General features: G+C 55.6%; 2 protein-coding genes across 3 annotated transcripts; one reads left to right on the top strand and one right to left on the bottom strand.

The window, feature by feature from the left end:
- Positions 1–935: 935 nt before the first annotated feature.
- Positions 936–2,592, top strand: ART1L3 (ADP-ribosyltransferase 1 like 3). The gene is given in 2 exon segments (NM_204855.1): positions 936–1,035; positions 1,302–2,592. A coding segment is annotated over 1 exon segment (939 nt). The 5' UTR covers positions 936–1,035; positions 1,302–1,336; the 3' UTR covers positions 2,276–2,592.
- A 3,216-nt stretch (positions 2,593–5,808) lies between these two features.
- DGAT2 (diacylglycerol O-acyltransferase 2) lies at positions 5,809–21,998 on the bottom strand. Of its 2 annotated transcripts, none has more exons than XM_419374.8 (8): positions 21,853–21,998; positions 16,843–16,962; positions 16,522–16,629; positions 16,208–16,278; positions 10,826–11,030; positions 8,631–8,805; positions 7,910–8,112; positions 5,809–7,153 (listed from the first exon to the last, which is right to left on the bottom strand). In XM_419374.8, exons 1-8 carry the CDS (start codon positions 21,890–21,892, stop codon positions 6,999–7,001), a joined length of 1,077 nt encoding a protein of 358 aa, XP_419374.3. In that variant the 5' UTR covers positions 21,893–21,998; the 3' UTR covers positions 5,809–6,998. The 2 variants fall into 2 exon arrangements, with proteins under 2 accessions (XP_419374.3, XP_040515888.1); XM_040659954.2 differs by lacking the exon at positions 21,853–21,998 and adding an exon at positions 18,483–18,814.
- Positions 21,999–26,757: the final 4,759 nt, after the last annotated feature.

Raw genomic sequence — 26,757 nt, 5'->3', positions numbered from 1 at the left:
CTCACCCATTTTGCCCCCCAGACCCTTCCCCATCTCCACAGCCCTCCCCTGTCCTGTCCCACACTCTGTGCACAGAGCCCCGTCCCAGGTGCAGAACCCAGCACTGCTCCTGCTGAGCTTCATGCTGCTGGTGATGAAATGGATTACTGTCATTATGTGATAACAATGGTGATAACACAGTGTAAAGAAATGTCTTTGCTCTCACAGTGTCTGCTCAGATCTGCTGTTATCTCAGCCCCCTGGAACTGGCACCGAGCAGCAGTAGCACTGCTGTGGTTTAACCCTGCGGCACCTCTGCACCACTCGGCCGTTTGCTCGTTGCCCCACCAGGAGATGGGCAGAGCACTGATACAGATAAAGTTGTAAAAACTTATCGGGTGAGAGAGGGACGGTTTGATGAGAGAGATAGGAAGGAAGAGGGGAAGGAAAGAACGAAAGGGATGCCCAAGTCAATTGCTCAGTAGTTCCTAACTGATGCCCATCCCCGGGCAGCAGCAGCCCCCCAGGGTCATCTCCCCATCTCACAGCTCAGCACAGTGCCCTGTGGTCCAGGATGTCCCTTTGGCCTTTGGAGCAGCTGTCCTGGCTCTGTGCCCTGCAGCTCCTGGTGCAGACCAGACGCCCAGCAGGCAGAAGAGTCCTTACCATGTTGGAAGCACCGCTCATCCCAAACACACCCAAGCACCTGACCAGCTCCTAGGAAGACCATCAGCTCCATCCCACCCAGCTCAGCTCACCGGGTCCAGCAGCAGCTCCTGGGAGCCCCTCTGCACTGAGGGCTGCAGAGCCAGAGCTGCTCATCACAGCGCCGGTGGGACCAGGAACCACACATGCACCAAGCCGAGGGGGATGGCAAAACATGGACATTTCCTGGAAGTCATTGCAACCTCTTAGCCAGAAATGATCACTTTTGGGGTGCTTGTAGATGAGTTACGCAGGGCACGCAGGCTGGGGCTGCTCTATAAAGTCAGAGCAGCTGCTGCGGGTGTCCTGCAGCAGCATCACGCCGTGGGTCCTGCCTGGAACAGAGCGAAGGTAACAGCGTGCTGCAGCTCCAGGGCTGCTCCCGGCACAGACACTGCAGCACAGCGGCTGCTGGGGCTGCGCTGGGGAACCTTCTTCTCTGCAGCAGGGAATGCCAGCCGTGGGCTGGAGGCCGGGGGCAGCAGGGTGGGGAAGAGCGCGGTGGCCCTGGATGGGGATGCAGACTCGCAGACTGGGGGTGCTTCCGTGTGCTGTCAGGGTGGGTCCAGGTGGGTTCTGAGGTAACCCCGATGCATCTGCTCTGCTTCTCCCTGCAGCCCCTGCAGCCGCTCCCTGCAGCCAGCTCCCACTCATGGAGCTCCTCGCCCTGCGCTGGGTGCTGCTGGCCGGCACCTTGCTCAGCACGTCGGCCGCCAGCAGCGCCCTGCAGGAAGGAGACCTTGGCTCCATCACGGTGATAATGGACATGGCCCCAAACTCCTTTGATGACCAATATGTGGGCTGCGCGCACGTGATGTGGGCTAATCTACAGAAGCTGAAGTGTACTGAGTTCGCCAGAAATTATGCCTATGCTGTGGGTTGGAGGAAAGCAGCTGCAGAATGGCAGAAGCGCTGGGGATACCTCGCTCACCCCATGCAGCTGAGACCAGAGCAGGCCATTGCCCTGCTGGCATACAGTGCTGCAAGCAACCTGTACCAGCAGTTCAATGCAGCCACACGTCAGGGTGGATGCTCCCACCAGTACTACGTCCACTTTTACCACTTCAAGACGCTGCACTTCCTCCTGACCCAGGCGCTGTTTGCCCTGCGAGCATCCCAGCCCCGCTGCTACTACGTCTATCGTGGTGTTCGGGGCATCCGCTTCATGACCCAAAGAGGGAAGTCTGTGCGCTTCGGCCAGTTCACCTCCACCTCCCTAAGGAAGGATGTCGCAGTGAATTTTGGCCAGGACACCTTCTTTGTGGTGAAGACCTGCTATGGTGTCCCCATCAAGCAGTTCTCCTTCTACCCTTCTGAGGATGAAGTCCTCATCCCACCCTTTGAAGTCTTTGAGGTCACCAACTTCTGCACTGGCAACGGTAGAATTCAAATCTATCTCCGCTCTAAGGGGAAGATGAGCAGACACAACTGTGAGCTTCTAAAGCCTCGGGGTGGGCAGTGGGGTCGGGGCCACCAGGAGGTGGGGTTGGGGCTCAGCCCTGGGCTGGCTCTGCCCGTCCTGCCCTGCTCCAACTGCAGCTGTTGGGGATCAGGGCACAGAGCAGGTGACCCCATCCCAGCAGCTGTGTAAGGGGATGGGGAGTGTGGAGGTGAAGGGAACATCTCTGTTTGTGGGGAGGTGGGGATGTGGGGAGGTGGGGAGATGGGGAGGTGGGGAGGTGGGGAAATGGGAAGCTTGAGCAACGTGGAGCTCTGTGAAGCTGTGGGGGTGTGCAGGGGAAGCGCAGCAGCAGAAACCTCGTGTGGGGGTGGGTAGAGCCGTGTGCCCAAAGGCCGGTGGTGTGCGGGGCAGGGCCGCTCAGTGCGTGTGCCTGAGCCAGGCTGTGCCTCATCGCCACAGCTTGTGCCCTCTGCTTATTTCTCTCATTAAAGCTCGAGTGTCAGCAGATCGGTGCTGTGTGTTGCAGTGCTGCACTGTGGGGACCCGGGTCTGCTGCGGGAGTGGGGCGGGTGTGTGGGCCCTGGGCTGTGGGGCAGCTCCAACCTGCAGTGCTGCCCCGACCCCACTGTGCAGTGCTGAGCTGAGGAGTGGCAGGAGCAGCTCTGAGCCAAAAGGTGCCTGGAGAACATCCCCACCATCTCCTCTGCAGCAGCAGCAGAAAGGCAGCAGTGCCAGAGCTGGGGCAGCTCGGAGCTGGGTGGTGCTCTGCTGTCTGGGTCCCACAGGCTCTGCACAGGGCTCCCAGTGGAGACCCATGCTGGGGGTGAGGGGATCCTATCCGTGCCCTGCAGCTCTGTGCCTGGGATGCTGTCCCTGTGTGTCTGCAGGAGCGGCACCGCGGAGCTGAGCGCAGCAGGACCACCATGCAAAGATCCTCTCAGCCTTTGGCAGTACAGTGTTCAGCAGAGCAAGCGGTGCTGAAAAGCTCGAGCATCTCAGCTGCATTTCATCATGCTCGGGTCTGGTGCACGCGATGGGAACATCACGGGGAGGTGTACAGCACTGAGGGGGTCTTCAGGGCCAGATGGATCGCAGCGGGCAGCACAGCACCCGAATGCCAGATTCCATGGCACACGTTGTGAATTCCTGCCCCTCTTTTTCCCCACGGAGGGAGGATGGTGTTGGGCTCAGGGCCCTCTCACAGCTGCCAGGATGAGCCCCCAGGCTCCCCCGGCTCCTCCAGCTCTCCAAGCTCCCAAAGAGCACCAAGCTCCTCGGGTTCCCCACTCCCCAGTGATCCCAATCTCCCTGTGCTCCCCTGCTCTCCCCTCTCCCTATGCCCTCCCATCTCCCCAAGCCTGGACCCCAGCTCCTATGGAGAAAAGCTGGGGGAGCCGTGGGTGTTCAGCCTGGAGTAGGGAAGGCTGCGGGGGGACCACACCGCCATGCATCCTGCGGCCTCTCCTCGACCACTGGGTGTGTGTTTGGGCACCACAGAACGAAAAGGACATAAAACCATTAGGGAGCATCTAGAAGTCTGTAAAGATGATAAAGGGTCAAGAGGGGAAGATGTACGAGGAGCAGCTGAGGTCCCTCGGGTTGTTTGACCCTGAGCAGAGGGGGCTGAGGGGGGACCTTGCAGCCCTGCAGCCCCTCACGGCCCTACAGCTCTGACAGGGAGCAGAGGTGCAGCGCTGAGCTCTGCTGTGTGTGACCAGAACAGGCCTCGAGGGAATGGCATGGAGGTGTCGGGGGAGGATGGGGGGTGAGGGAAAGGCTGTGCCCCATTGGGCAGTGGGCATGGAGCAGCTCCCAGGGTGGTGGGACAGCCCCAAGCTGCCGGACACCGCTCTGACATCAGGTGGTGTGGCACCAGGCATGGACTCGGATGTGAACGATCCAAATCCTTCATTACAGGTTCTCACATCACTTACATACATTCACAAGTTTCCCTTTTTAGCTCTCCCATCAACCTTTACCACTTTCCCATCTCCCTTCTCGTGTCAACAAAGCATCCCACAAACACTCCATAACCGTGCATGCAGGCGCTCATCCGGTCAGAGCCATGGGACGTTCCTTTTGCTTTTCTCTTCTTCTGGACGCGTCCTTGGTGTGTCCCTGGACACATCCATTCCTCAGCGTTCCCAACAGACGCCTGGAGAGGGCAGCACGACCGCTATTGCTTTGCACTGCCTTCAGGCGTGAGGAAGAGAAGGTTCAATCCAAATAGCCGCGCGCTGCCAATGCCCTCTGCTCAGCCAGGTGTTACTACCAGGGGTCTCAAAGCAGGCTGGGGGAACCTGATGCTCCTCCTTTTCCTATGCTGGTGCTGGAAGAAATGGCACCATCCTGCTTTGCAGCCAGGAAGAAATCAGCAGAAGGTAAAGCCTGGTAATGTGGGCCAATGCAGGAAGTGCTGCATGCAGCCACATCCTCTTCTCATGCTTTTTCCGTAATGTTGTCCATCCACTCTTTTGCTCCAGCTCTTTTCATTAGAGGGAGAGCTCTGATTTGAGATGGAGGGGGTGGAATAGGGCACAAGCTATTTAAATGCCCAAGGAAGAAGAGGTGAGAGGGAAAATTCCCCTCTTTGATCCCATAAGGATCAAAGGATGAGAGGTGACGGCCTCATACTGCACCAGGGGAGGGCCAGGTTGGGTGTTAGGGAACATTCCTGCTCCAAAGAGTGATGATGCAGTGGCACAGCTGCCCAGGGAAGGGGGGTCACCATCCCTGGGGGTATCCCAGAGCTGTGGGGATGTGGCACTGAGGGACGTGGGCAGTGGACATGGTGGGGTGGGCTGGGGGTGGGGATCTTGGAGGGCTTTTCCAGCCCTCATGGTTCTAAACAACAGCAGAAGGAGGGAAGGGTGCTCAGCTGAAGTCCCTGTTTCTCAGGGACTGTAAGAACAACTTTATCTGGGCAAGTCTATGGCCAGCAGGAGCCCAGCATGTTATGGCACAAGAGATGCCCGGACAACAGGAAGGACAGAGCCCAGCAGTGCCACCTCCCACTGTCCCCATCCTCCCAGCGACCCACAGCATGTCCCCACTGAGTCAGGCTCAATTACACCACATTCATTAGCACAGCCCCGTGCAGCAGTGGCTGCTTGTTTGGAACGGTTTGCTCCCTCCTCCACTCCAGGTAACTGGTGCACAACAGCTGTGCTTTGATATCAGACTTGATAAGCGAGCAGACAGTTGTGGGAAGGCCCTGAGAGCCAACCTCCCCCAGGCCACTGCTCCAGAGCTTCCCTTCCCATCCCACGCAGCCCTGGGGGTCCGGCCTCACCAAATGGATTTTAATGGGGGTGAGGAAAAGGGCTGCTGAGCCGCCAGGCTTATCTTGCCAACCAGAATGCTTGCAAAGCCCACAGACTGAGAAGGGCAACACGTATGTCTGGCTGTCCCCATTGTGAGCTGTGACAGTCGGCCAGCAGTGACAGAGCACTTCTACAGCTCAGGGGTCACCCCCAGTCCACGGACAACGGGTTCAGCCCTCCCCTGTTATTAAAATAGCACATGAACTTTACAGCCACGCGTGCTATTTCTGGAGTGCTTTGCAGCTCCAGGGGAGGACGGCTGGGGGTCGGAGGGGGAATCTGGGGGGACCTCCTGAGCCCTGAGCCAGGGATGCAGCAGCGGAGCCATCGGCTGCAATGACACCAGCAATTGCTGTAACACCAACCTACCCACACACGCCACGACACCGAAGCAGCCCATTGGTTTTGCCCAAGTTTATTTCTATAAATCTGTACAAAAAAAAATGGGTCCTCTGTCAGATAACAGTCTATCAGATGTGACAGATTCCAGGAATGTGAAGTACCGTCCATCGCGTGGAAGAAAGGCACATTTCAGAGCTTGGAACACAGCTGCAGCGTGGAGAAGGCAGACATGCAAGTAGTGCAATGTTTCAGCTTTACACATAAACACGCTGTACTCCGAAGGAATCTCACTACAAGCAGCGTTAGCATCCATGTAAACATCAGAGAAACACTTTAAAATCCACCCACTGCAGATCCTATGCGTGAGAAGGCTACTCCTTTACATTCACTGGACAGAAGAGTTAAAAGCCATCTTTGGGCAGAAGTTACTCCTAGCTTTCCCCAAATGCTTTTAGGCTCCAAACCACCAGCAGCCCCGTTGCATTTACCCCGACCGGCTTCCCATGGGTCTGCAGCACCGGGCCACACCATCGCACCGCCCCACTGCCCCTGGAGCTCTGTGGCTATGGAGGAGTCCCACTCCTCCTGCAGCACAGCACTCAGGACAGACCTGCTCCTACAGTGACATTCTGAACACAAGTGGTGAAGTGCCAGCCACCACAGCATCCCACACAGTGCAGATCGAGGCCCACTGGGCTCTGACAACCTTGGCATTCCTGCACCTCTCTCCTGGGGTCCTGGCAACCTGCTGGCACTTTTGGAGAGGCTTTTCCAAAGCAGAAAAGCTCCCGTGCTGTGTGAACACGTCTCGGCACAGCTCTCGTGCAACGCACTGATAATACTGCTCACAATCCAAGCTCTTCTTGTTGGTTGGAAACCAGACAGATGCTGCTCTGCTGCTCTCCCCCCAGAACAGCTCGCACAGCGGATGCAGGAACGCTTCTAATCCACCTCTGGCAATCCAACAGCATTATACAGCAGGCGACAAAGGCAATCATTTCCCCCGGTCCAAACCCTGACAGCCATGGGGAGTTGTGCTCTTTTGGACAGAAAGAGGTTTGTCATGGGATGGATCCAAAGGAAAGCTTTTCTTTTTCAGATCGGTTTTCACATGTGGTCTAGCAATACTTTAAACATTTCCTTTAGAAGGACACGTACACCCACACACGCTTCCGAATACGCGATGACGGTTTGGGCTCCCGGAGAAGATGCTTCTGAGGGAAGGAGGTGCTGCTGAGATGGACCCTTCAGTTGACTTCCAGGACCTCAGTCTCTGGCAACCCGAACCTGCCTTTGTACTTGTCAAAGAGCTTGATCAGGGAGTCCACGTACACGCTGTGGTAGAAGTCCACTTCCTTCTGAGATGGGTTATCGATCTTTGGGATGGTGATGGGTTCGCCCACTGATGGAAAAAGGAAAAAGGAGAGATCCACGTGTTAGGATGAGCGCTTCCATGGAGATCTGTCCTCTTGTACTACCAATGTCAGCTCAGCACAGCCACGCTGCCATAGCACAGCTTGCTATGCTGGGCCCAGCAGTACAGCCCTCCACAATTCGCAGGAGCAAGACCTTGGAGGCATTCAAGGCCAGGCTGGATGTGGCTCTGGGCAGCCTGGGCTGCTGGTTGGCGACCCTGCACATAGCAGGGGGTTGGAACTGGATGAGCACTGTGGGCCTTTGCAACCCAGGCCATTCTATGAGTCTATGATTCTAAGACCCAAAGCTGCAGACCTCATACACTCCCCTACAGGCAGAGGGGAAGAAACAACTTTTTTTTCCTACAGGTGTCGTGGCTTTGGCCTGGAAGACTCAAAGGCAAGTTCTAGGGTTGGCTTTAAGACTTACTTATTTGATCACGTCACACTGCTGGTCCCAGGAGCACAATGGGACAGGCTGCTTCTGATTTGGGCTGCCCAGAACCAGGGGAGGGAGCAGCCACAGTTTCATCCAAAATGAGCTCATTTGGTAAAGCTTCTGGGAGCAGAGTATGACAGAGCTCTTGCAGACTCTGGAAGCTATGGCACTCTTGGCTTCGTATAGCAGGAAAATGGACTTGTATCATCAAGACCTCAAGACCAAGATAGAGCAGGGGTATGGCACAGATTCAGTTATGCTGGTACCGAGAGAAGCACACAGTATATTCATCCAAAGACCTTACCAACAGTGGTGATGGGCTTGGAGTACGGCAGCAAGCCCCATGTGTTCGAAGAGAAGAGCCCACGGCCATGGAAGATGCATGGAGCAAAGCCAATGTGCTTCTGAAACTTCTTCTGAACCCATCTTCCCCAGGAGCCCTCCTCAAAGATCACCTGCTTGTACACTTCGTTCTCCCCAAAAGAGTAGACAGGAACCAAGTCGGCACTGGAAAGATGGAGAGGTGTTACACCCCATGTGCCCCAGTCTGCAGCCCATATTACAGCCCCACTGTGTACTTTCCAGGCTGCACACTTGCAGATGTTATTGGATGTTATATGGTTTTAAATTGGGACATGGGAGGTTTTGGTTGGATGTTAGGAGGAATTTTTTCCCCCAGAGGGTGGTGACGCACTGAACAGGTTGCCCAAGGAGGCTGTGGATGCCCCATCCCTGCAGGCATTCAAGGCCAGGCTGGATGTGGCTCTGGGCAGCCTGGGCTGCTGGTTGGCGACCCTGCACATAGCAGGGGGTTGGAACTGGATGAGCATTGTGGGCCTTTTCAACCCAGGCCATTCTATGGTTCTGTCCCAGGCAGATTCCCACACCTACCCATGCTCAGAGCAGGCAGACAGGACAGGGTGATGCATCTGAGGCTTTGGGCACACAGCCATGCAGCACAGCAGGGGATGGCAGCCCCTTCCGTGCACTAACAGTGCTGCTCTATCCTCCGTGCCATCTCTTACCCGTGCCGCAGTGCCAGTTTCACAAATCCCTTCCTGTTTCTCAGTGTCACCGAGTTCTTCCCAGGGGTGCAGTTGAGGGACTCCGCTGCTCCTCCCACCACGATGATGATGGCATTGCCACTGCCATTCTTGGACAAGATGTAGTCTATGCTGTCACGGTTCACGGGACATATACCTGCAATAGTCAGTGGAGAGATGAAGGTCGTGCTGCAGTCCACACCATGCCTGGATGGCCCCAGGGCACCAGCAACACCTGTGGCCTTGATTGCAAGTTGAGCTGCAATCCCAATTCCCCTGTGGTCATGGAGAAAAGCTGAATGTATTGGTAGGTTCCCTGTTCTTTGACTATGCTGGTAGTCTCTTTTGGTCCTGGACAAAATGCATCACCACCAGCTCTCAAGAAGCAGTAGGAGCTGGCTTAGCCTTGGGGTGGAAGCAAAGCAGCTGCGTCATTTTGATGGCTACAAGGCTGAACCCAACCAGCTTCTCAGCGGAGCAAGAGGTGAAATAAGCCATCCTGTGAGGATGCTTTGGTCATACAAAGAACTGAGAAACCTTCCTGAGGTGGATCCACTGAAGTCTTTGCAGTGATACCCTCCAGGTCCGGTATGGAATCGTAGGGTATCCCAGGTTGGAAGGGACCCATAAGGATCACCGAGTCCAACTCCTGGCTCTGCACAATGCCCAAAAACTCAGACCATAACACAGTCCAGGATGGGTAAAGTCAAGTAGCAGCTTTCAGAATGCTAATCATGAGCTAAGACTTGGCTGGAAGGCTGCATTGAGATACTTGTTTTACAAGACACTAATTGGTGGCAAATGGTATTATGTATTAATTGCTCCAGGAGCAACAAACAGATGACTTCAGGGTTCAGTTCACGGCCTTTCAAGCCTTACTCCCTTGTCTCACTGTAACTCTTGAGCATCCTTACTCTGAAAGGGAAGCTCAGGCCATAGAGAAACCTCTCCTGGAGGTAATCCACGCTATTTCCTCTGCCCAGCCACAGCATATGAACCCTTCATCACTGAAACACTGCAATCCATAAAAAACACCAGGCCTATTCATCTATTAAGTCTGGGGGTTGGGCTCAGTGATCTCCAAGGGTCCCTTCTAACCCCTGCAGTTCCATGATTATGTATGGCTGCTGCAGCCCTGTGACCCATCTGTAGGAAGACTTCCAGGGCCGGGGCTCTTCTGAACAGCTGAAGCCATGCAATACCCCCAAACTGGGAATGCTGGCAAGGATGTGAAACCGTGATTGAATGAAGAGAGCATTCATCATAGACATAAAACCTATCTACGTGCCACCTCATGTTGTGAGATGCACAAGTTGACCATGTTATACTACTACTGACAGGCTGAGGGAGCTGGGCTTGTTGAGCCTGGAGAAGAGAAGGCTGCGGGGTGACCTCAGTGCAGCCTTCCAGGACCTGAAGGGAGCCTACAAACAGGAGGGGAGGCAACTCTTTGAGAGGAGAGATAAGAGCAGGACAAGGGGAAATGGTTTGAAGCTGAAGGAGGGCAGATTGAGGTTGGATGTGAGGGGGAAGTTGTTGACAGAGAGAGTGGGGAGGTGCTGGAACAGCTGCCCAGAGAGGCTGTGGATGCCCCGTCCATCCGTGGAGGTGTTGAAGGCTGGGTTGGATGGGGCCCTGGGCAGCCTGGGCTGGTCTGAAATGTGGAGGTTGGTGGCCCTGTGTGTGGTGGGGGGGTTGGATCTTCATGATCCTTGAGGTCCCTTCCAACCCAACCATTCTGTGATTCTATGATTCTGTTATACTCATGATTCAAAGATTAGGGAACTGGATTTGGAGCACTGTACTTGATGATCTCTGGAGGTCCCTTCCAACCCCTACAGTTCTGTGATTCCATATGGCTGCCACAGCCCCCATGGCCCAAAGATTAGGGAATCTATGACACATTCACACAGTGCACCTTCACCTGCCAGGACCTCCCACTGCTGGCTGGGATGACTCGCTTTTTACATCTGCAACTCCTAGTGCCAGATATCATTAGTATGCCTTTGGACCACAGTGTCATGGAGCTAAGGATGAATGCAGAGCAGCAGCAGCCCCAGCTGAAAGGCCATCCAGATCCAACCCCCACCACCTGAAGGGACATCTACGCTGAAGGAGGGTCGGACCCTCAGGAGGCTGAGCCATGGGCAGGGGAAGCACAGAGCTCTTGCACTCACCCCCAGACATTAAGTAGTCCCTCAGGATGGGCATCCTGAAGTTCCCAGCCAGGGTGGCCAGGTACGGCCGGATCCCAGGGAATTTCTGGCTGACTCCCGTGGCCTCTGTGCTGAAGTTGCAAAAGGCTCCCAAGCCCATGATGCCATGCGGATGGTAACCGAAGATGTAATTCCTGGTGGTCAGCAGGTTGTGGGTTTTCACCAGCTGGGAAGGAAGGAGTGAGCTTACGTGAAGGCACGTGTGATGTGGTTTAACAAGAGACAATAATCACCAAGCCCGCGGTACAGCCCCCGTGCCCCCCCAAGAACAGCGCAGTGGGCTGCTCTGCATTTCGGGTTACGCTCAGGGTCGCAACTCAGACTTCAAGGATAAACAGACGGATCTCAGTCACCAGGAGGACAGACTGCCGTGCAGGGACAGAGGCAGCCTGCAGCAGCCTGCGCCCTTTGTTCCTCCACTCCTCCCAAAGGTGTTGCTGCAGGCCTGCAGCCCAAACCAACCCGGTTCCTCGCAGTGCTACAACCGCAGCTACGCCTCCCTCCCACCCCCTTGGCTCCACAGCAGCTCACACCCCGCTATGAAATGAAAGATCAGCCTCCCATAGCATGAGCGAGTTTGTTTAGCAGCTGAAAAAAGTCAGTGTTCCATCTGCCTGCTGGGCACCCTCCAGGAAGGAAGAATGCTGGTGGGGCGGCTCAGCATTGCAGGCGTTCAGGAGATGCTGTGCTGAGCTCATAGGACACCTCCACCATCCCCAGCAGTGCTGACTGCTGCAGGATGTTGCAAACATCCCTTAACTGCTCATCTGCTTGGACACCACGGGCACCCCAAAGTGTCCATGCCCTGGTCCCACTAAAGCCAGGGGACCTGGCGTTTGTTTTGCACTAGAACAGCAGCATCCCGTGCATCAGAGCATCTTCCTGAGGCTGTAGGGTGCAGCAGCACTGCTGCATCACCCCGCACCCCAAAGCCCACAGAAACAAGCCGCTAACCCCTCCTCCTCTGCTAATACAGGAGAAGGGATCGCTTTCATTTTTATCAGGTTGCATTTAGGACCATTTTTGCCAACTGCAGCTCTCAGACTGGGGCAGCACCCACACGATCCGGCTGCATCTCCAGCACCGCGAGCCGACCAGCTGCACTGCAGCCCCAGAGAGGCATGCAAAGGTCCCCCCATGTCAGCTCCCACTGGAAAAGGCTCAGCTTTCCAAGACGTCACTGCTCTGTCCTGCCCAAGAAGCCCTTTGGCAGCAGCCAAATCCGTGCTGTTGAATCACAGAGCTGAAGTCCAATTGCAACATGCTGGTCCAGTGCCCAGAAATCGGATTCCTTCCTCCCGCTGCCCCGCATGCACTATTTCAGACCACAGCTGCAGAATGGCATGACAGGACAAGGGGGAATGGCTTTAAAGTGAGACAGGGGAGGTTTAGGTTGGATATGAGGAGGAAGTTTTTCCCCCAGAGGGTGGTGACGCACTGAACAGGCTGCCCAAGGAGGCTGTGGATGCCCCATCCCTGCAGGCATTCAAGGCCAGGCTGGATGTGGCTCTGGGCAGCCTGGGCTGCTGGTTGGCGACCCTGCACATAGCAGGGGGTTGGAATGAGATGAGCACTGTGGTCCTTTGCAACCCAGGCCATTCTTATGGCATGACATGGCAGTGGGCTGAACAAACCGACCACCCCCCCGACACACACTTCCCCTGAGCTTGGAGGTCACTTGTGGGGGGGGCGCTTGTGATTGTTGCAGCAGCTCCATAGAGCCCCGTGCTCTGTGTCCCACCAATCCACCCTTTTATCCCCTTTCCCTTTTTGCCTAATTAGCAGACGACTTCCCTCCAGCTTGACCAGGTAGGGCTCCAAGACTGGTCAGAGGGAAAGAAGGCAGTGATGCAGTAAGTGGGGGTCACCCCCTCCATCCTCAGTTCTTGCTCAGTGGTAGGAGACACTCAGGATCCAGCAGCCAGACACATGGCTGTGGTTGGTCCAATCATAGAATCATAGAAAGGCCTGGGTTGCAAAGGCCCACAGTGCTCATCAGTTCCAACCCCCTGCTATGTGCAGGGTCGCCAACCAGCAGCCCAGGCTGCCCAGAGCCACATCCAGCCTGGCCTTGAATGCCTGCAGGGATGGGGCATCCACAGCCTCCTTGGGCAACCTGTTCCAGTGAACGCAGAGCCTCTTCTTCTCCAAAGCTCTTTGCAGAGCCAGGTGGGGGCTCCAAGAAGGAGAGCTCATCCTCTGCCTGCACCAAGCTCTGTGGCTTTAAGATGAAGCAGAGGGTTGCACTTTTCACTCTGGAGCACAAGCTGAGCTCGATCAAGCTGGGGTTGGCTCCCACCCCACCACGCTGTGCTGCTGCTGCCAGCCCAGGGCAGCACTCAGCTCCAACCCCTCAGCCACGTGAAGGACACGTGGTCCCCATGCAGAGCCCTTCGCTGCCATACCCTGCACGCACCCAGCCAGGCCATAGCCCAGCAGCCCAACTCCTTCCAACAGGTATAGGGTTACACTCCTCTTGGCAAGGGTACCCCAGTAAGGCTGGCACCCCAGTAGGACAGGAGGCACGCAGGGAGCCAGCTCATCTGGGATAAGGACAAAGGAAATATCTGCTGTTCAGATATGCTTTTCCTCAGCAGTTTGCCTCACGCAGGACTGCTGCTGCCCTCCACAGGCTGTCCCTTGCTGGGTGGGTTGGGAAGCATGTCTTATGGCCAACCCACAGGAGAATGCATCTTCCTCCTGCCCATGCAATCCAGGGCAACCAAGCACCACCAGGCACCAAATGCATACGGCTACGCAGCATCTGCAAGCTGTGCTTAGAATGGAATCATGAAGGCTGGAGAAGACCACTGAGATCATCCAGTCCAACCCCAGCCCACCCCCCCATGCCCACTGCCCTCAGTGCCACATCCCCACGGCTCTGCAACACCCCCAGGGATGGTGACCCCCCCACCCACCCAGGCAGCCTGTGCCACTGCCTGACCTCTCTTTGGAGAAGGGATTTTTCCTCTCAAAGTCTTCTCCAGCCCCACTCAGCCCTCAGTTCCCCATAGCCTCAATGCTCCCATGGCAAAACAAAGGCAGTGCATCCCTGCTGCATCCTACCCAGCTGGGACTGAGGCTGGACCTTCACCCCGCCGTGCTAACACACCTATCCCAGCCTGGGACGGAGCACATCTCACCAAGAGCAAAGGTCCCTCCATCTGCCCCACTGTTAACACAGGCAGATTTCCTCAAACAGATCTAAACCTGCCCACAGAAACAGTAAAGCAGTGCAATTAAGAAAGAACACCCTACTGTTAAATACACTGGAGTGCCAAACGCACACAAAGAACTGCATTGCCAGCTGTGGGAACAGGGAAGATAGGTGACACATGCAAGTGTGGAGAAAGCTGGCAGAGGCTCTGCTGCTCTGCACCAGGAACAAAGAGCAGAACGAAGGGGAGAGGTTGGGTGGTGCTCCGAGCAGAGATCACTGAAGCATACAGAGAGCAGAAAGTCAGAGCCGCTCTGTTGGGATCTGCATGTAAGCTTGCAAAAGGATGGAATGGTTGTGGTTAACTGCACCACATCCAAGAGAGTGGGGAGGTGCTGGAACAGCTGCCCAGAGAGGCTGTGGATGCCCCGTCCATCCGTGGAGGTGTTGAAGGCCAGGTTGGATGGGGCCCTGGGCAGCCTGGGCTGGTCTGAAATGTGGAGGTTGGTGGCCCTGTGTGTGGGGGGGGGGTTGGAGCTTCATGATCCTTGAGGTCCCTTCCAACCCAGGCCATTCTGTGACACTATGATTCTCAAAGCAGCCTGGCAGGAGCACAGCTTGGCTCTTCCCCATAGCCAGTGAGGATGGGATGCACCACATTTGCCTCTGGAGCAGCCTCTCTCCCAGTGGAAGAGGGATAAATAGGTTATCCAAGGAACTCCTGTGCCCTTCAGGAACCCAAACTGCTCAGGTGGTTGGTACCACTCCCTACAACAGATTACAGGGACGCTCCATTCTGTAGGAGTAGTCCCATAATTGCACCTCCAGCACCTCCCAGCCCCACAACCCCTGCAGCGAGCATGCTGTTTCCCCACAGTGGCTGCGAGAGCAACCCCACAGCTCTCATCCCTCCAGTTCTCCCCTCTGCATAGCACTTTCTGTGGGGTTCTGTGAACCTTGCACAACTCTACCCCCACAGCCACAGAAGAATTGCAGCCATGTGAGCAAGCAAGCATTTATCTCGCAGCAGAAGTTCAGCTTATCTATCTGCCCCATCTCATTTCTAAACACACTTCACCAACCCAGCTGTGTGCTCTGATGAGGGGATGCATCATTACAGTGGCCCCTTTGAATCAAATCCCTGGGACAGAACAGCTCCCTTTGACCTTCAGCTATACCAAGAAGGCAGGGCTTGCTGCAATGCAATTAAAACCTTTCTCCTCTGTTACATCAAGCTCCTTTCTCCATGACTACAAGACCTACCACCACTGGCAGCCTTTGCAGTCAAAATATTTTCCCCGTACGCCTAAATCGCCAAGAACTGCCTATCAGCAGCAGCAGAGGTTTGCTCACCAGCAGCGCATTCCTTCACCTGGGAGTTCAGGTGGCTTTGGGAAGGAGGAATCCAGCCTGTGCTGCTTTGGCTTCCCACAAAACTGCATCCTCTGCCTCCTGAGGTGGCCCTACAGGGGTTGGGGGGTTCATTCACAAGCCATGCCGTGGTGCCTCCCTTTTGCTCAGCCTGAATGAGCACTTGGCCAGCAGCCTCATGTAACTGTCCTTCCACCTGCATGCCTTCCCAAAGAGCGCTGAGCTCCATCCTGGCTCCATTTGCCCTCTGGGTAATTACCCTGTGGGTAATGCAGCCCTGCAGCCCGGCCTCCCCCTGCAGCACACCTGAGATATCAGGGGAGGAGCAACGCAAGCAGAGCACAGAAGCAGTTCCCACTGCTGGGTGCCCACAGCCACAAAGCAGATGGATGTCGGAGCTCACGCCACTGCTCCCCGTGGAGCAGCACTGTTGGTGCATGGCATTCCCAGCTACCCATCCCCGTTACATGGCTGTCAAACTGGAAGAACTGGAAAGCAGAGCAGAACCGAGGGAGATTTATGAGCAGGGAGCAGCAGGACTGCTGCACTTCAGACAGGGAGCCCCACTGCCGCAAGCAAGGCTGCCTCGAGGAGTCTGCTGATGAAACCATCAGAAGAACCCCTGCAAATGACGCTACCGCGATTGTTCAGGTCTGATTTCACAAGCACAGCTGCTGCAAGCTGCTCTGCTGCAACGTTCTGCTTGTAGGTCAGTGTCACAGATAGGACCGTGTGCCCAAAGTCATCTCCGCAGCGGATATTACAACTTAGTCTACAGCATAAGTCCCACAGCACAGAGTTAAGCTGTTACTCACTCTTATTGGGAAATAATCCCTGAAGTACCTCCATATAGCCCAATTTCTCACCCACTGGGATCTTCTTCCACCTGAAGAGAAAGAGCCGTGTTACTAAAGCCATTGGAACAGGTTGCCCAAGGAGGCTGTGGATGCCCCATCCCTGCAGGCATTCAAGGCCAGGCTGGATGTGGCTCTGGGCAGCCTGGGCTGCTGGTTGGCGACCCTGCACATAGCAGGGGGTTGGATCTGGATGAGCACTGTGGTTCTTTGCAACCCAGGGCATTCTATGACTCTATGATTCTATGATCAGGGGCCAAGTCGGTGTAATTTACCTTTCTTTGGTGTATTCCAGTCGAACACCAGCCAGGCTAAATACAGAGCAGCGATCGCCCAGCAATCTGTGCACAGGATGTACATGAGGATTAAAGTGCAAGCAATACCTGGGTACACGGAGGGAGAAAACAAGGTGATGTCAGGCTGCAGTCTGCAGAGAGCATTCCTGCTTGCAGGAAGAGCCCCGTGCCCCAGGACCCCTCCTGCTGCAGTGCACATCCCATACCAATGCTTACGCAGAATTCACCTCTTGTGCACCAACACCGTCCAAAAGCTGAAATGCTAAGAAGCTTTGCTCCGAGCCAGAGGGCGTTGCTTACCCATGATGAGGAACGTGAGGACCCATTGCAGCACGGAGATGATCTGCAGTTGTTTCTCTACTTTGGATTTAGACAGCCAGAACAAGTCCTGCAGAGCAGAGAGAATGCTCGACCCCGTACCTATGGACAAAGCAAAAAGCAAAAAGCAAATCACACTGCATACTGCTGGAATGGGCTCAAAGATCAGCAAGCCCCAACCCTGGCTGGGTACCAACCCACGGCCACAGGCACCTCCAGACATCACTTTTAGAGGGGGGCAGCGCTAACACACAGCTTCACTTCCAACGGAGGGCTGCTGAGAGTGGCACCTGACACTGGGATGGCCCAGCGAGATGGGGATCAGCCCCTGCAGCCTGCAGGCAGGCACACACCGGGCTGTGCTCTGAGCCATTGCTCACCCACCCGTTGCACAGTGCTGTGCTCCAGCTCTGCACGCCCACACTGTGCTATGGGGCAGCCTGGGCTCACCGTGAGACCCGGCAAGGGAAACGATGGTGGCTTTTCTATAGCATGGAGGAGGAGGAGATGAAAGCCAGTTCCAAGCATTGCAGTCAATAAACAGAACCCAAAGATGTGGTTTCCATGAGGAACCACCTGCTGGGTGCTTAATATGTGCTCAAACACCTCCAGAAAGCAGCAGTTGCACGGAGGTTTTCCTTCACATCTCGTTATTACTTTTACTATCTGTAAGCACTATAATTGCTGGCTGGAATGCAAACCAAGCTGCCGGCCTGGGAGCAAATTAGGAGGCGTGCTGACATACTTCCCTCTCTTTTCAAGGACCAGCCTGTTATTAGGAGGGATGCTGTGCTTCTAAGCAGCTATTAGGCTGAATGGGTGCAGCCTTGGCTAAGACCCACCACTGCAGGTCTTCAGACAGCACAGTGCCCAAGCAGGAAGGCTCAAACCCTGCAGCAACCCACGTTGGGCCACGAATCTCCAAATCTCATAGTGAGTCACCGGGCAGAGGAAGCTATCGTGGCTGTGGAGGGGCAACAGGCAGGGGCAGTGTGCTCCTGGAGCTGCAATAGAGGCGGTCCCAGAAGGGTCGTTAGAGCAGTCCATGTGGATGGACCTCCTACGTGCCAGCTTACAGCACACTGCTAGCAGTACGGATATGGCTGGGGGCACCGCTGTGTCCTCAGAGTAAGTCCAAGGTGTCAGAGACGGCCTGTGATCCATTACAGGAGCAAAGTCCCACCTGGTTTACCCTTGGGGCACCTACAATGCTGAAACATCCATGGGTGGAGGAACCCAGCACTCCAGGTCCAGATAGGCTGAGTTGTACAACCTGAGCCATCCTACAGAGCACCAACCCATGGGCCACGAGGGGCTGTAGGACCACGTGGAGCTGTAGGGCTGTATGGAGCTGTAGGGCCATGAGGGCTGTAGGGCCATGAGGGGCTGCAGGGCCATATGGAGCTATAGTGCCATGAGGGGCTGCAGGGCCATGAGGGGCTGCAGGGCCACCATGATCCTCCCCTCTGCCTCCCCTGCTCTGGGCTGAACAACCCAAGGGGCCTGAGCTACTCCTCACACCTTTGTCCCTCCAGCCCCTTCCCCATCCCCGCAGCCCTTCTCTGGATGCCCCTGAATAGCTTCAGCCCTACGGCCAGCTTTATAAGGCCTGTCAGACTTACCCATGATGAAGGATGAGGAGGACAGGCTCCACACACCCCAGCCTCTGCCATCCATTTGCATCAGGCTTTCCCCAAAGGAAGATGTTTAATCCTTCAGAAACACGGACCCCCCCATTTTCTGCTGTCTACATGCTGGCCGCCCTGTTCACCCTTATGGCAACCGGTTCCAGAACTGAACAGCCTGGCTGTTTGGGATCATACCCATAGCAACCTACTCCTGTGAGTAGGCATTCCAACGACTTCCCTGGTCTCACGTGAGATCCCGAGCCTCTCAACTCATTTCATAGCTATCAAGTTGGATATTAGGGACATTTCTCCTCCCTAAGAGCAGTGATGCAGTGGCACAGCTGCCCGGGGAGGTGATGGGGTCATCATCCCTGGGGTGTTCAGTAACTGCAGAGATGTGACACTGAGGACATGATCAGTGGGCACAGGGGGTGGGCTGGGGATCATGGAGGTCTTCTCCAACCTTAACGATGCCACGATTCCGTGGGGGGCTGATGGGACACAAAGCCATACGTGGCCCTGAGGATGCCACCACGGAGCTCCTGGAGCTGCTGAAGGGTCTGAGCAGCTCAGATCCCTTGGGTTGCTCAACTCCCAAGTGCAGCAGGGTCGCAGCTGGGAACTGCACCTGGTGTTCCTCCAGCACGGTTTGTTTCAGGTTTATCTGGCTTTACTGTGATTTATCTGGGCAGGGAGGCAGACCCAGAGGCTCTGGGAGAAGGAATAAACAGGACGTCACGCTCGGGCTCCAGAAAGCTCAGTCTGCAGCACAATAACAGCAGCCAAACTAATGAGCCGTGAGGAAGTACAAATGTTACAGATAGTTACAAGCTGGAAGCTTGCTGAAGCCAGGCTTCATCTCACGCGTTCACAAGACAATTAACATATCAACACATTAACTCTCTGCCAAGAGCCACACTTCACTTAGATGAGAACGGATGCTTATTTAGATGGAAGGCGCTGGTTGCCGGACATGGTGGTGTTGGGTCAGCAGTTGGACTGAATCACCTTAAGGGTCTTTTTCAACCCAAATGATGCCATGGAGGCTGAGCCCCTCCAGAGCACGGGGTGCCCCTCCATATCACAAGTGAGGTCTGCCCGACCCCAGCTAGGACCAACCCCGAGGTACAGCTGAGCAGAACCGCCTTCCCCACCCCAAAGGATTCCACACCGTGGTTCCATATTGCTAGAGTTCAATCTCAACTGAAGCTCTTAGTCACAGATCAGCCAAAGCAGGGGAGCAAAGGTACTTCTGTAAGATGAAATGGGATAAGGAAGGAAACTGCAAAGAAGGACAACCTTTAATGCTTTGACGCCAGCATCCTCCCTGCTGCTGTGCCAGAGAAGCAAGGCAGCACCTCAGCAGCTTATGGCCAAAGTGGGTCAGGTCAAGATAAGACAACAATCCCTCATCGAATCATCCAGCTTGGAAAAGCCCTCCAAGATCCCCACCCCACCCCACCATGCCCACTGCCCATGTCCCTCGGTGCCACACAGAATGGTTGGGTTGGAAGGGACCTCAAGGATCATGAAGCTCCAACCCCCCCCACCACACGCAGGGCCACCAACCTCCACATTTCAGACCAGCCCAGGCTGCCCAGGGCCCCATCCAACCTGGCCTTCAACACCTCCACGGATGGACGGGGCATCCACAGCCTCTCTGGGCAGCTGTTCCAGCACCTCCCCACTCTCTCTGCCAACAACTTCCCCTTACATCCAATCTAAACGCCGACTGCCCCGCATACCCCGGGCACTGCAGGGATACAACCAAGCAGCACCGCAGCTCCCATGCATGGAGCACTGCACCTCTTTGCCCCGGCCCAGATGTTGTATTGCCCGGGACAGGCGATAGAGCTGCATGGCAGCTGCACTCCTCCCATTTCCAGCCACGTGCGGCACACAGAAAGGGGTAAATCCACCCCAAATCACTGCAGGACCCCCATGAGCTGCCCCAGAGCAAAACTGGCCCAAGGAGAGTAAAGAGCTTTCCTCCACTAAGCGGGATTATCTAGAGATGAGGCCAATCACTGTCCCTAACCCACACTCCATTCTGAATTATGCACGCGTCCTAGATCCATGGCTAACACAGCAGGGCGGCCGCTGAGGTCTGGGGTCAGCCCTACATATTTTATAGGTCTCCTGAATGATTTATTCTCAGCCCTTGGCTCGCAGTTTACTCTCAGTTTAACAGCTCGCGTGCTCTTAATTCAAGTGACCCATTCGGCCTCCGCGCGTCGCATCCGAGTTGCCTTTGGGACCAGAGGTGGGCACGGGGAACACAGGGAGATCTATGGGATCAGCTGTGAGCTGCTGGGAAGGCAGATCTGCCGGCCCCACGTCCATGGGCACCACACCTACGGCAGAGATTTAGACATGGATGTGCACAGGGGTTAACTCACCGGGTTCAGCACCTCTTAGCTCTGCTATTGAGTCCCTTAATCAACGAGCCAAGCCATTTCGCATCTTCCCAGCCCACGAGGAATTACCAGCCTGCTCTTTTTGGGCAGGAAGCCTTCAGCAGCTACCACTGAAAGCCCTTCCCAATGCACGGGGTCAATGCTCCGTTTGCAAGTCCCGACACATCTGCCACAGCAGCAGAGCGCGGCTACACGTCTCCATCACGCAAATACTTCTCAGCACTGCAAGCGACTCCTGCGAGACGCCTTGAGCCGCAGGCTCCGCTTCCTATTCACGTCCTCCGAGCTTCCCCGGCACCCCCACCCTGCAGGAAGCAGTTGGTGGCTGCACGGTGTCACCGCGGTCGCCCAACTTGCTCTGCTCGTCCAGGAAGTCCCTTTGCCGACGCACGGCGCTGCAGGAGCAAACGTTCAGCTGCACTTTGCAACGCAAACCTCGGTTTAGGATCGCATGGAGCCCCCCACTCCCCGGCTGTAAAGCAATAAGAAACAGCCACGCGTTTTTCTCTCTCCTTTTTTTTTCCCCCCTCCCTCCAGTGTTTAACCTGTTGCTGTAAGGGTGGGGAATACGGCATCGCCGAGCCAAACCCGCAGCCGCGAGCTGAATCCGGCCGGCATGTTGATAACGCCTCCTCACCTCCAGAAAGGGGGGGAAAAAGGACCAAAAGGACAGGAGAAAAGGCTCATTTTTAATCCAACGCCACACGCCCACGTTCGCCACCTCGGTCCACCAAAGCCTCCCAGCCCTCCGAGAAGCGAAACCTGCGCAGGGAGCTGCGGCAAAAGCCCGGAGCCGCACCGCGCTTCCCCCATCCTCTCCCCCCGTCGCACGAAGATGTGGGCACACGCTTCAGACCGCAGCCGACCCCCACCCCCACCCCCCCCTCGCGGGGCCGCCCCGCTTCTCCCCCCCGGCGCAGCATCCCCCGGCCCCGCCGCCCCCGTACCTCGCAGCACCCCCGAGTACGCGGCGATGATGGTTTTCATGGCGGAGGGGATGCGGGGCCCGGCCCGGCCAAAGCCGTCGGGATGCAGGGATGGGGGTGAGGGGTGGGGGGAACACAGCCGTACGGCCCCGGTGCTGTGGGTGTGCGGGGCGGGCGGCGAGAGCGCGTCCCTATATAGCCCAGGAGGAGGAGGAGGAGGAAGAGGAGGAGGAGGAAGGCGGGGAGAGGCGGGGCGGCACTCGCGGTCCCTCCGCCCCAACGGGAGCTCTGGGTCCTGGCAGTGCTGTTTGCATCACGGGGTACCCCACGGCCGAGGTTTGCAGGTGAGGGGGAAACCCCCACGAGCGAAGCGCTGGGTGGGATAACGGTGCTCTCCTCCTCGCCCCAGCGCTCTGCCCGCTCGGCTCTGTGCCGGTTTTCGGTGCCCCAGAAGGACTGGGGAGGTTTGGCCCCCTGGAAGCCGTATTAAATCAGTGCGAAGGAGAGAATCCCAGGAATGTGATCGCCTTCCTGGCTTCGTTCAGTGCGAGGCAGACCTCAGGTTTACCCACCCGCAAAACCTCATAGGGTCACAGAACCGCTCGGGTTGGAAAAGAGCTCTGAGATCGTCTGCTCCAACCATCCACGCACCACCAGCACTGCCCCATAGCCGTGTCCCTCAGCACCGTTTTTCTCCTCACTGAGTGTTCCCAGGCATTCTGGGCAGCCTGGGCTGCTGGTTGGCGACCCTGCACACAGCAGGGGGTTGGGACTGGATGAGCATTGTGGTCCTTTGCAACCCAGGCCATCCTGTGATCCTATGGTTACTCTGGCACAATAAATCCATAACCATCCAGGTTCCGTTTAGCTTTGCCTCGTGGTGTGAGCACAGCTGAGCTCACCGAGGCAGTTCTACACATCTCTACGGATGGGGGCAGGTTGGTCTGTCCCAGTTCCCAGACATAAACCCAGTATTTACAATAGGGTCACGTCTGGCTCTGTTGTTAAAGGGGGAGAAGGATCAGGCTGATGGTGCGCCTCAGCCCCATCTCATCCGTAAATTGTAGGAAACAAAAAGAATCTCCATCAGAGCAGCGCTTGGAGATCCTACGAGGAAATCCCTATTGAAAACAGTGAGCATTTGGAGGAGGGACGGTAAGAACCACGGAAACACCTCGAGAAGCACTTCAACTTTGGCCTGGCTTTTGGGGTGGGAATGGGGCCGTGCCTTGCCGAGGCAGCAGTTTGCCCTATTGCTGCTGCAACAGCCACTTGTGCTGTCCCAAAGAAACAAGTCCACCAGTGTTTTGCAAAGCGTCGCCCTTTCGGCCAGGGGAGAGCTCAAATTGCAGAGTCAGAAGTGAAGGAGTTCTGTATTTCTTTTTTCAGCCCCCTCTTTCGGAGCCGAACTGGCACCAGGAGCCCCATTGGGCCGAAGGACGCCTCCCAGCAGTTGGAAAGGCCTGTTGAAATCCGTATAAAAATGGAAAATTACGAGAGCCTGCCTGAGGAAAGGGTCTTGCCCAACAGCTCTTGGATAAGAGCTCCAAAGGAGAGCCCAGAATAGAAATCATTACCACTGAACTTCTGCCGAGCGGCAGGGGAACGGCCTGCTGCACGTCTGCGTCTTCTGTTGGCTCAGAGACCCCCACAAGCAAAGCAAGGCCATGGTGCTTTTCTTATCATAAGCAAGATAGAGAGTCGTAGAATCATAGAATTGCTCAGGTTGGAAAAGACCTCACAAGTCATCAGGTCCGACCGCAACCCAACCCTCCTACCCTGACTCTAACAGCCCTCTGCTAAGACAGGCAGAAATGAGGCTGCGAGGTGGGGACGGCATGGGACGGTGGGTAAGTGTTGGTTTGGTGCTGGTGTGCCCAGACCACCGTCTGTCCTGAAGGTTAGGGGTGATCTGCAATGTTCTCTGGATGGATACCCGCCGTGCTGCACAGTTGGGGTGTGAATATCCTGGATCCCAGTTGTTGCCTTGCTCCGTATCCGCAGCGGGGTCCCAGCCCCAATGGGGCCATGACAGAGGAGAGCTCAGAAATACACTGCCACGAAGGGCGACAACAAAACCCTCAGTGCTCCACAGAGCAGCAGGACCAGCAGGAACACCAGCACTACCGCCGGGTTGGGCAGCAGCTCGGTGCATGACTTGCATGTGCACATTGCAACACTGCTGTCCTTGGGAGGTAGGAAAAGTCCAGCCTGGATCCGCGAGGACACAGCTGAGCCCTGGGACGGCGGCTGCCACCCGGCTCTGGTTTCACCCCTATGAACCCTGTGACTTCTTTTCCTCTCCCCTCCAGCTCAGGGGAAAATCAGAAAGCCGTCCTGGATGGTGAGAAGCTTCTTGGCTCCGTTCCCCACCAGGATAAGTTTTCCCACCAGGAGGAGCGCATCGCGGCGCTCGTTCAAGGGTTGTTTTTGCAAATGCCCCCGGTTTGTTTTGCTCGGTGCTTACATTCCTCCCTTGGCACAGCAGGCATACGGCCCTGTCTGTCATTAACCCGCACGTCTGGCAAGATTACTCTTCAACAATAACATCCTTTCAAAGATCCCACTTCTCCTGCACCTGCAAAGCACGGGCAGGAGGCCGCCCGCAGCTCTGGGCACACAGCAACAAACCTCAGTGCCTTTGGGTGCCTTTATTCCAGCTTCTGCTCAGCAGCACCTCTCAGCAAAGCAGCAGTGCATCCTTTTGCAGCCACGTTTTTTAACGCACATCGGTTTAGGGTTATGCCTACGGAAAGGTTTTGAGGGTGTGAGTTGTTTTCCTCTCCCCACTTCCATTTGGGGGGTTGGGAGATGCATGCAAGGTGTGCAGTGTGTTGCAGCGCTCGGACCAGCCGCTGCTGCACAGAGCTGTAAGCGCTGTTCCTATGTGCTTATGGAGCAGAAAAATGTCCTATTTTCAAAGCCTAGCGAGGTTCAGAGTTCAGTCTTCACCCAAAGGCCACACGTTTGGGTGTATGTGTGACGCTGCCTGCATTTGGCACGTGCTCAACTTGAGCTTCTCTGTCTTAGCAGTTTTCCTTCTCTGGCTTAAGGCACAGAGTCATTTCCCTGGCTGTGGCAGCCCTCTGTTTTGGGGTTTTTTAATCCTAATCCTCTCTTTTCAGACACTCTTATTTCTATTTTCTTATTTCTTACTCCCCAGGGCAGAGGGCACAGCCCTGAGCTGCTGGAGCTCATGGAGCACCGCTCTGCCATGGGGTTGGGGGCTGGGGGTACCATGTGGGGCCGGGGTTGGACTCAGTGAGCCCTGTGGGTCCCTTCCAATTCAGGGTATTCTACGGTTCTGGGGTTAAACATGGAGGGTTTATAGCTGCCAGGGTTTCCCCATTGGTCTGCCTCCATTTCCCCTTCACAGGCTTCAATCACAGCAACTGAAAAAGACCTTTTCCTCAGGTCCTCTCCTGCGACCGCATGGCCACGTCCAACCTGGCCTATATTCCTTCTGATGTTTACAGTGTGATGAATTTGGGTTGGGAATAAGGGGCTTCCCCAGGACTCGCTGCAGGAGTGAGGGAGTGGTGTGTGCAGGGTGTCTGAATGGAAATGGTGTTGAGCAGGACTTTGTTGTATGTACACACTACACGTGCAGCCAAATCATGGAATCATTAATGTTGGAAAAGAAGACCTCTAAGATCCACAGGCCCAACCCCAACCCGTCCCCACCATCCCCTCTAAACCCTGTCCCTAAGTAGGATCATAGAGTCATTACGTTTCATAACAGGGATGTTGTGGGATTAAGGTTGGAACAGACCTCTCAGATCCCCACCCCCAGCCCAGCCCACCATGCCCACTGCCCACGTCCCTCAGTGCCACATCCCCACAGCTCTGAGCACCCCCAGGGACGGTGATCCCCCACTCCCTGGGCAGTGTGTGCCAATGGGAGTCTTATAATGAGTGATGAACCAGGTGATAAGGTCTGGGATTTAACAAGTTTTGAACCCAAGTCACCTAGGCATTGACTTTGTCAACTTTCCAAGCCAACAAAGCAGAAAGAAGACCCCTTCTGAGCCTCACAGTGGTTGTTTTTCCACCTGCCATGCACATGGCTTGGGCTGAGCTCACTGCAGGGCAAGGCTCTCCCTTCCAGACCCTAACCCTAAGGATCTCCCTTCCAGACCTTGTATCCTCTTCCTCTGCTGCTAAATGTGGGCATGGGAGCCCGGGAGCTTCTCACATCAGCCCAGAGCATAACCTGAGCCTCCAGGTGAGAGGGTTCATCTTTGCCTCCGTCCTTTCTCCTGCCTCGATGGCGACAGTTCACAGTCCAGGTGATACTTACAGAAGTGTGATGTTGGCTCATACGTTGCCCGAGTGATGAATGTGAACTTTGAGCCAAGGGTGACAGCCGGGCTGGGGAGAGGAGGTGTGATCCCAAATCCACACACGTCACCTGCTTCTACAGAGCTTCAGGTAGGGTGCAGAAGCTGTGTAAGACCTCGCTATAAAGGCGTAAGAGCTGAGTATCGAGATGTAATAGCTGTGTATGGAGATGTAAAAGCTGTGCTTAGAGACTTAAAAGCTATGTGTGGAGATGCAAACCGAGGCACAGCTGTGGAGCCGATCCCATACACCATCCCGTATCCTTTTGGATGCAGTACTGCAGATTCAGGTGGTTGTAGGAATCCCAAACTTATCCTTCATCCCTTTTCTTAGTCTTAAACTCATCAGCTACAAAGCTCTCCGCGGTCCCTCGTGCTTCCTCACCGTGGCTGTGGTGTGATCCTGCACAACCTGTTTGCTAATCTGTGTTGGGAAACAATTTGTCACCCTGGGTGCAGTGCCCGGATTACCAATGCTGGGTGCACTTTTGAGGTGTGCGTTATGATCTTCGGAGCCTGGGCTGCTCCTTCCCAGTGCTCCATCCTCGGATGGCTCTTTTCATACCGGCGGAAAACCACCCACATT

Source organism: Gallus gallus, chromosome 1, assembly GCF_016699485.2.
Source record: "Gallus gallus isolate bGalGal1 chromosome 1, bGalGal1.mat.broiler.GRCg7b, whole genome shotgun sequence".
NCBI lineage: Eukaryota > Metazoa > Chordata > Aves > Galliformes > Phasianidae > Gallus > Gallus gallus.
Note: the sequence above shows the minus strand (reverse complement) of the source record. Positions and strands in the feature narration are given on the sequence as shown.